At 32.2% G+C, this 9974-nt stretch overlaps 1 protein-coding gene and 1 long non-coding RNA gene across 6 annotated transcripts in view; one reads left to right on the forward strand and one right to left on the reverse strand.

The window, feature by feature from the left end:
- Positions 1-9974, forward strand: part of LOC105146207 (uncharacterized) — a 175257-nt gene that overhangs the window by 141761 nt on the left and 23522 nt on the right. Inside the window, exon 3 of one of the 5 annotated variants that reach the window (XR_015544578.1) lies at positions 5118-5720. The exons of 3 other annotated variants lie outside the window; for them this stretch is intronic. This is a non-coding gene — a long non-coding RNA (uncharacterized LOC105146207). Of the gene's footprint in view, positions 1-4184; positions 4285-5117; positions 5721-9974 lie in introns of those variants that run through there. One more of the 5 variants, XR_015544576.1, reaches the window with a different exon arrangement.
- Inx7 (innexin 7) lies at positions 835-7900 on the reverse strand. The gene is made up of 7 exons (XM_011056329.2): positions 7166-7900; positions 6736-6826; positions 6548-6620; positions 5099-5276; positions 4144-4481; positions 3381-3571; positions 835-2433 (listed from the first exon to the last, which is right to left on the reverse strand). The coding sequence occupies exons 1-7, from the start codon at positions 7257-7259 to the stop codon at positions 2136-2138; spliced, it is 1263 nt and encodes a 420-aa protein (XP_011054631.1). The 5' UTR covers positions 7260-7900; the 3' UTR covers positions 835-2135.

Raw genomic sequence — 9974 nt, forward strand, 5'->3', positions numbered from 1 at the left:
TCTGAAAACTAAATGAGTCTTCCTATAATTTTCTCTACGAATACAATAATACAAAGCAAAAGTAAAAGAAATACCGTTATGATCATTACTGGCAGAATCAATTTTGACTATCTCCATGCTCATTTGCAATCAGCACAAAGTTACGGGTTCTATATACATGTGTTTAGCCACGATATAAGCCCCGTTATAGAGGTACCCGTTTCTGAAACACTCGCTACAGATATATTGCGTCGATCGATCGCAACTGCGCCGACTTGATCTGTCCGGGTTCGAAGCAAAAATGACATAGAACAAAGAAAATAAACGGCGTCTCGTCAGAGTTTGAAGTCCAAATGCGCCGACATACAGGCACAAAGCTTCCCGGCAACGTTTTTCTTTTTCTCGTCGCCTCTCATTTCCCGACCAAGAGAACATAATGGTTGCAGTTCCGGCCATGACGATTCCAGCTCGCCGGCCTGGACTCTCAGGTTTCTCGGTATGCATCCGCACGAAGACAAAAGCCTGCTGTAAAGAGAGTTCTAAACATCTCGTTGAAAAACTTCTGGCTGAAGGATGTCGCGCGTTGTGACCCAGTCACGTTGTACGCTTTTAGCGTATGAATTTCGTTAGAATTGTTATGCATAAATAAGCAAAACAATAAATTCGGACAAAGGCTAATGAGAATCAAACGCAGATGTAAGAGCGAAAATTTAGGAAATGCAACGCAATAAATTTGCTATATTTGAAAATGCAGATGAATACTCAGATATTGATGACTATCTTCATTTATTTCGACTTACTTTGAAGTCATCCTCAGTGAATATTAAATACAGTCGCAACGATAGTAAATAAATATCTCTTTTATTATATTTATTGATAGAACTTGTAAACATTCATACATCATATTATAAGCGTGTTTTAACTGTAGCATACAATATTGTAGAAATATTTAATAAAAATCTGACGAAAATAAAAATCGGAGTGACGAGAATAAAATAAATTGAATATAAAGAAAGAGAACAACGGAAGCGTAAATGAAATACAAATACATTTATACTTTTAACATTTCGTTTCATTTCCTTACATTTAATTTACACTCCGATTTTTATGTTCACTAAAGTATAAATAACTTATGCTGATCGATTATGCAACATCTAAATACAATGATTTAACAAAACATGTGGTTTTCATATAAACGCTAAATCTAAAACTACAATAGATTTAAAATCGATAATGATCTCTCACGTGAAACTAAATCGAAGCTATCAGAGGAAAATTATGAATATGAAATAAATGCAGATCTTTTATCAAGTCGATATTTTCGAACGACCGATAAAAGATACGCGAGTAATAATTCTTTAGTTGTAAAAGCTAAATGTATCGAATGCTCGATTGTTCGATACTAGGCCATGGCATAATTCCAATCAGAGACCTTAACGACTTAACGATTCGAATTATTGTCGGATCCATTTATCGAGTCGGTGCAACGTACGGATGTATTTACCGCATATACCGCTTGTATGCGCATATGCTCGACATACGATCGCACGTAACGTACACACGAATCCTACGAGATAGTTAAAAGACATTCGACTGAGCAGTTATGTCGTGCGTGGCTACAAATGTGACTATGCGAGGCTGCGACGAGCTGCACGCGAGACGCGCATTATTCAACAATCGTAGTAAATCGCAGCTAAAGTATTATATATTTATACGTAAAGAGGCAATTTGGCAGTGTTATAATACGCGTGTGAATGCACGCGATTGTTGTCCATATAGATGCACAATATATTCTTCTTGCTATCCGTTTCAAACAGTCCACATTTTTTCACGCGAGATAGCGATCTCGAATGGCGTAAACTTTAACAATTCAACGATCGTCGCATTATTATAAATCACATACAATTGTAGCAGATTTATCCAATATATTATATCTGTTGACTTTACGTCAATGTTTTCGTAGGAACTCTTTATATTTACGTAATTAATATATATTAATATAGTTACGTAATTAATAAAGTATTAAAACTATGTGTTTCAGTTTGAAATTTCGTCAAAATCAAGACAGTATGGATTTAAGTAAATAATTATTGATCCATTTGTCCATGTCATTAATCTCATTCTTGATCGTCTATTTATAGATAATTATTTAAGAGCTATTTTATTTTTTCGTTCTCATTGGAAAATTTAAGAGTATCTCCCCATTGCTCGTTCAACAATCCCTGCTCCACTTCTGACGGTAAAATTTTAAAACGAGCGTGATGTTTATTCTCCAATTCCTCCGCCAAACTCTGAAGGAGTTCTTTGAATACATAGTTGTCCAGATTTTTCGCTATGTAATAGAGAAACAGCCAATCGCCGAAATAGTACTCATGAGTGACCTTGAGTACGTTCCATGGATTATACTTTCCAGGGCATGCCATGGAAAACACAAACCTGTTGAATGATGTACTTCTGTAAATGAAAAAACCGCAATGAGAAAGTCGCTCGTTCGCGGCATCACATTCGTGGTTTATGTCATCATTTTTATATTAAAGAACCCTTATCGCGGTACATTAACGTCACTGCTAGTTCCTGTATATTTTCTTACATTTCGTCATTTATATAGTATTTTCAAGTGGGCATTTTCTTAGATTTCGTGATGTACATTCATTGAAATTTGCAGACACGCCTCTATATTATGAAATAATATTTTAGCATATATTTTTACGGAATAATATTATGAACTTTACGGTAAATTTACACCGGATATATCATTAAATAGTAATATTATTGCTTCGATAAATAAAAATAGAAATAGTTTTTTCCGGATGAGATATGAATATTCTACGCGGAAAGAATGATTTTATTGAAACAAAAATTTAGGTACGGATCTAAAAATAATTTGGTTGAATTATCAAAATAATTATGTAAAAAACTCAAGCACATTGCTAAAATTTTTTTGATATTCTAACAGCCAGCTTGGGCATCCTACATAATTATTTTGATAATCTAATAAAATTATATTTTCAGATTTGTATCTAACTAAATTTTTAGATATTTCAGCAAAATTATTCTTTTTTCAATAATTCTATATATATAACATCAGTGTTATATAATTTCACACTCAACAATCTATCGTCATATAACATATGTTATATTATATATTTATATTGTTGAATGTGAAATTATAATATTAATGTTATGTTACTAATAATTGGTGTTTACTGGACACGCTGAGAAAACCGTCATGAAATTACTTTAGCAAGTTACGTACATGATGTATGATAATTGTAAATTCGTCAAACGAGAATTCTCAGGAAAGAAACCAGTGAGCGACGAGTACCATGACGAGAATTTATAAAGCCACAAAACGTAACATGTTGACGATGGAAAAATACGTAGAGACCAAATTTAACAACCTTGCGTGTAGGACCATAGTTAGTATTCTCCAAATCAATCCCAAACCGGTTAGCACCGCCAACACGACGAACCAGAACCAAAGGACCGTATAGATCTTTTCGTTAACGATGTTCAGTGCCATCACACACAATGCGTCGTGCTTTTGTATGGTACCAGAAGGACCGTACTTATGAAAAATACATTTAGTTACCTAAGAATATAATTGTATATTCATGAATGCTGCCACTATATTGATTAGGTAAAAGATATTGACATTATTTAAGATTAAAATTTGTTATTAATAATTAAAATTGACAAAACTGTACTAATAAAAATTTACAATCAAAATTCAAAGAATTTAATTTTGAAAGACGGAAGAATGAAGAGTTGGATTTTATTAATTTTGATAATCGATGAAGTAGTTCATAAAAATTTTACGTTTAAAAATCGGATTTCAAAAGTATAAGATTGCATTATAAAAGATTAATAATAATATTAGATAATATTGACGGTTAATAATTCAATGAATTTATAGTTCAAATAGTAATCTGATATTATACAATATAAATATAATAATTATTATATAATAATTATATCACGATATAATAATCTAATCTATGTAGCATCGATTACTACATAGTCACTATCAATAATATATAGTTATCAATATTATTAAAAATATTATATAATATATCACGTTAATATTGTTAGAAATGACGACATCGACTTTAATCATAATATTGTATAGAATACAAAAATAACAACAAGTTAAAACTATACTACCTTTGGGAATATTACATCGAGTGGATTTATTTTCTCTTTAGACGGAGGCTCCGAGACCGCTTCACCAAGACCGAGGAAAGCACCTCCGAGGAACCAGTCGGTCAAGTAAATTTGCATGATCACGTTTATGAAATTCATAATCTCGCAAAGAGTCAGACTGTATGCCCATGGACGATTCAAGTGCAGGCGATTTATGAAGCCAATGCGAATCTGTTGTATCTTCTCATCGCGTTCTTTTTTCGATGGCACCTTCATCTGATCGTTCACCTGAATCTCCGTTTCGTTTAATGACAAAGATGCCATGTGTAATCCTGATACCAGCATACTTAATCGGCCGCCTAGAATTTTAAAAAATTATGACACTCTACAGTTTTCGCAATACTGCCTGTAACAGTTCCCATTTTTGGATGTAAATATTCCCGAGGATAATAGGTTCTCTTTAAATTCTTTGGAGCGAATTTCACTCCAAAAGAGTGAAAATTCTGCCACTTTTTTCAAGATAATATCTTTTCAAGAGATTAGATCGCTATTCACTGATAATATCTTGAAAAAATGACAGAATTTTCACTCTTTTCAAGAGATTAGATTGCTAGAGAGAATTTTCACTCTTTAGGAATGAGAGTTCACTCTTTTGGGATAAAACTAATTCCAAATTTAGAATGTTTAATTCAAACAGTTTGAATACTCAAATAAGAAAAAATATTCGAATTCAAATATTCATTATTGCGTGGATTACAAACATAATGTATGCCTAACTATTCTCTGACATTACATAAAAGTAATTTTACGAATAGCGTAATGTTACATTGTAAGTGGGACACTGTATGCATGTTATATGACTAGATCATGACGGCGAGAAAAGATTAATGATGATTAGCTCGCCGCTTGAAATAAATGCGCTCATAAATGTCGTGCGATACGTAGACGAGTACGCGAGATATGAATTGGTAACGACCTTCTGTTTTTCGCCATAGGTAGTGCGGCAAGTAAAAGAGGAGTGCCTGGAAGAACAGAATAAAGGGCACCCATTGATAATAAGCATGGTGTATGACAGGGTCGTTTTTGGCAGCTGGTCCAATGCCAGGATGTGGTAATTCGCCCTGTTCTACCGCGGTAGCATTCAGATGCTTCACCTAAACAGTTAAAAATCAGCTGATAATAAGCAGCGTCTGCGGGAAATAATAATGAGTACCATTTGGTGACATAAGTCGATACAAGTGTCGTTCTGGCTTATTCGAATGTCCAGAAAGGTAAAACGACGTTTGTATCGATTTGTATTACTTACTAAATGAAAAGTATTTAATTATATTTAGATTTTTAACATAATTTTTTATAGACGGCAAGAGAAAAGAACTTTACAACGTCAATAATTCCCTAGTATAACTTTATTTGGATTTTTTATTTCCATACTTATTGTGCGTAAAATAGCAAACACGTGTAATCGATAAATTTATGTTATTAACAATAAAAAAAGTCACTATATTGAAATGCTATAAAGATAGAATCAGTAAAGTTATACATTATTTAAAAATACAAAGAGATTATAGATAAAACTGAAAATCGAAAAAAATAAATAAGAGTTGAGCAGGTTTTTCTTGCTAAAAATGTTAGTGTATTAAATACATCTTGTTAAAAAATTAACAAAAAGTTCTCATCAAACAATAAAATTAAAAATAAATGTTGTACATCGATTATCTTTTTTATTTTTGAATAACAAATTATATAATCAACATTATTCATATATAATTTATATATACGTCCATTATATTACTATTTGTTGAAACTGAGACAACATTTGAATTGGATTCATTTGATACGGTGTGCTTATAATTATTTTAAAATTTACGTCGATGTCATTGTAACGTCCATATTTATTTTAGTTTCATTATTTGACAAGCATTTAACACACTGAAGGTGACTATAATAAAAGTCAAAACCTCGTCTGTGACTTTGTAATATATGACTTTGTTCGTTAATTCTTAAACGCCCCATTACGGGAACAAACACACTAATGTATGGTATATCCTAGTAAGAAATGATTCATAAAAATGATGCCGAGCTGACATCGATAAGATGATTTCAACATCAATTCACCATCTAATAGACGATTATTTTTTGTTGGGACCGCACCCAGTTCGATTACATGTAACTTTCATAAAAATGAACATATTGTACACAAAATTATTTTTTCAATCGAAACGTTAGATATTAGAAATATAATATGCAATTATATGTATCTTTATTTAAATAAAAACATTATTATGGAAAAAGCATTTAAAAGTCAACTTTTCAATCTATATTTAATACATAACATTTATTAGCACAACAAACCTGCTCGATTCATCAACTCTTATTTATTTATTTTCTTCTACATCATTTATTTTCAACAGAATTTTAGACTTACTACGGTGTATGTGGACATGAAAAAGCAAAATGTCTCGATAACCTGTGATGATACACCACTGTCGGCGATGCACCTTTTAAAAATAAATATAAGAATTTATCTTAAGATATTACGATATTAAACTGCTTAAATCCAACATAATTATAAACAATTTAATATAAAAAATTGTACGATTACTATACACATACCTTATATGTTCTCCAATAAATTGTCTGGAGGTGACTAGAATAGACGCAACAAGAAGCAACAGAAACGTAACTCTGTAATGTAATCTGAAAACTAAGCACACCCATTCTTTTCTTTTTATTTATATTGAATATACATATTTAATTATAATATTGTATTTAAATATAAGTATTAAATATAAATTTATTAAGTATATTAATTATATTTAATACATATGCTTTTTTATTTTTACTTATTGTTAGCTAATATAACATATAATATTTTTAAGTAGACACGTTATGTAAAAGCGATAACTAATCGATAATTAAATTTGTGTGATAATTAGTGATGCAATGTAAATTCTTCCATCAATCGTACATCAATTTCGGTCGCATCAGATGTCAGAAATAATAATTATAGAAAGTATATAGTATTAAAATGGAAATATCTTACCGATATTGTCAATGGCTATGAAATTTTGATTAACTTTGAATTTGACGTGATTTTTGAGGACTGAGAAGGCAGCGATCACGGTACCGGGTGCCATGTCGATCGATTTTCTACGACTTTTCCAGAAGTAAAAAGTTAACGTTTCTGTTTGTGTTGTCTGAGTACAATAACTTGCAAGAATTCGCGTTCACGTCGCGCCGCTGATATACAAGTGCGAATCTTTCGTGTTCAGTCGCGATATTCGTGAGACTTCGTATTCGATCACAAAACGTGGCACTGCACATACAGTACCGATCGAGAACATACTGAAAACTCGAAAGCTCAATTTCTCGTTATCAGAAACGATGATTACGTAGCAACCTAGACGTTCCACAAAACTTGGTATCGAGAGAGGCAGCTTATTATTGTTAAGACGTTTCCATTCGTTCAGATAAGAGCAGATAGCGCGCACAGTTGAGAAGACAGTTATAACTGCGAGTCGAAGAAATAATGAGTATATAATCTGCAGGATTGATTCATTATTTTAACGACAATCCTCTTGTGCGGAGAGTGTGGATGATACATCGACCTATGACCCAGTTGTATGAACCATCATCGCGAAAGAACCCTTAAGCATAGCTATAGATAATTGAACAATAAGTTTCAATAGGTAAAGTGTTTGTGAGGTATAATATGTTGTCTCAAGGCGAACTCTTTTTGAAATTAAAAATGATATGAAGAAAAGGAAATAAATTATACAAAAGGAAATAAATCAGTAAACTATAAAATTTTTATTAAATAATATTTTATTAAATAATATTCAATTCAGAAGCAATATGTTTTATTATTTATCAATATATATGTATATATTGTTTATTACTTGTTAATTTGATATTGAAATGTTCTTATATGTTTATGAGATTATTTATGATGTGCCAAGAGAATTAATATCTCATAAATGTGTAAAATCTATTTAATGATTTTCGAATCATAAATTTTAAGTTCTGTAATATATAACACCAAAAATAATTTTCGAAATATGTGATTTTTTTTTATGAAAGTATGTTTGTCAAATAATTATGACTCATGGAATCTCATTTATAAAATATAAGGCAACGAAATATCATACTATTTATATATAATTCATTTATTTTTAACAAAATTTGCAGAGAACTGAGATATAGAATTAATTATATATATCAAAATCTAAAAATTGATAATTAAATGATATGACATTTCGTCATCCTATATAATTATATTATATTTAATTTATTATTTATATTATTTATTTACAAACACAACATATCATTCAGTATATATATATATATATATATATATATATATATATATATATATATACACACACACACCACAAGTGGACATTTTATAATTATTCTCGTGAAAAAAATTTATTATCTTTCAGTAGAGATTCATTATTTTTGTTAAATAACGTATGAAAATATGATTTAATTATTATGGATGTTTCCTCTCTTCTTGTATGAATTATTCTGTCCATCAGTATAATTAAAGGCACATCTTATGCATAACAGTTATTCTAAAGGTTAAGTTATTCTTCCATAAATACGCAAAATATAGGTCGTTAATATTCATTCGGCCTATAATGAGTTTTCGCAAGACAGCAAATCGCTCACAAATTACAGGTAAGTGTCGACAGGAACGGATTCACATCTTACAATATAATAATCATATTTTAAATTTGAGGTTGATGATTTCTTGAAAAGAATTTTCAGAAAAGAAAATAGTATTCCGGTTTTCAATATTAAATTTATAAACATTTTTACAAATTTATCCTGTAAAATCTTTTAAAAGTCGAATTATCGATTAGAACTAATATTAAAATTTTATCATATAGCGGCTCTTTTTGTATAATTTATACTCATTAAAAGTTATTATAACGGGTCGCTCAACATTTTCTCTATGACATGTAGAGACATATTTAGCGTAGCTATCGCTAAACAAGTCGCTAAACAAACTCGTTAAGCACACTTTCTCGTCAAGTGCTTCCAATTTGCGATAATTTGTACGGACATGTTAACTGTCATCTCTTGACCCGTTACACAGAAAACGGTAGCATTTCGCCGCATCATACTATGGCTAGCGTCTTTTATGTAATCTTATCTTCGTAAAAAGATAAATTTTCTCTGGTCTAAGTTTTGATATCAAGTCTTTCAACATTCGATGATAGAAATAAATTGCTCCAAGACCACGTCAAATGGAAAGAATTAATAAATATCGTGATCAGCTCAAGAATTAATTTATTTAACTAATGCAATTGGTCAATTCTTTCTTCATCTGAGATCTCGGAGCGATTTCTAGCATCGCGGACGCAAGGCTTTAAATGAACTAGACGCACAACTGTGCATTCTAAGCCTATCTGGTTTCCCCGTACAGTTCCGCCCCTGAACAGATTTGGAATCGGGTACCGCAAGCGTGTACAGCAAGCGAGCCATGCTAGTCAAGCTGGACGATGGAGACCAACTGTGGCGCTTGCTTGCTGTACGCGCAGCACACAACGTAGACGTTGAGCGTCGACGTGGACGGGCGAGGACAGGAACCCTTTCTTTCGAGGACTTGTTCGTTCTGCCGCCGGCTTGACTCGCCGGGGCCAATGGCCGGTCAAAGTCCCACCTTCGACGTTCGCCAGCTCTGCTCCCCTCATTCTCCTCGCGCGGCCTCTTCGTACTCTTTGCCGGTGTAGCGGTCACCCTTGGCGGTCGTCCTCCCATAGCTTGCCGTCCCCTATAGCCCCTCGACGTCCGAACTTCTTACACGTCCGATGCTCATGAAGGGGGGCCGTCAAATCGAAACGGAA

The sequence above is a fragment of the Acromyrmex echinatior genome, chromosome 3 (genome assembly GCF_024713525.1).
Source record: "Acromyrmex echinatior isolate Ae372 chromosome 3, ASM2471352v2, whole genome shotgun sequence".
Taxonomy (NCBI): Eukaryota; Metazoa; Arthropoda; class Insecta; order Hymenoptera; family Formicidae; genus Acromyrmex; species Acromyrmex echinatior.

What these genes read in the sequence shown, in the direction of transcription:
- Inx7 (XM_011056329.2), bottom strand. Translation starts at nt 7,259, where the DNA reads ATGGCACCCGGTACCGTGATCGCTGCCTTCTCAGTCCTCAAAAATCAC. An exon ending in CATAGCCATTGACAATATCG is followed by an intron (nt 6,827 to 7,165) that starts GTAAGATATTTC and finishes GGGTGTGCTTAG; the next exon opens with TTTTCAGATTACATTACAGA. An exon ending in ACTATGGTCCTACACGCAAG is followed by an intron (nt 2,434 to 3,380) that starts GTTGTTAAATTT and finishes TTTCATTTACAG; the next exon opens with AAGTACATCATTCAACAGGT.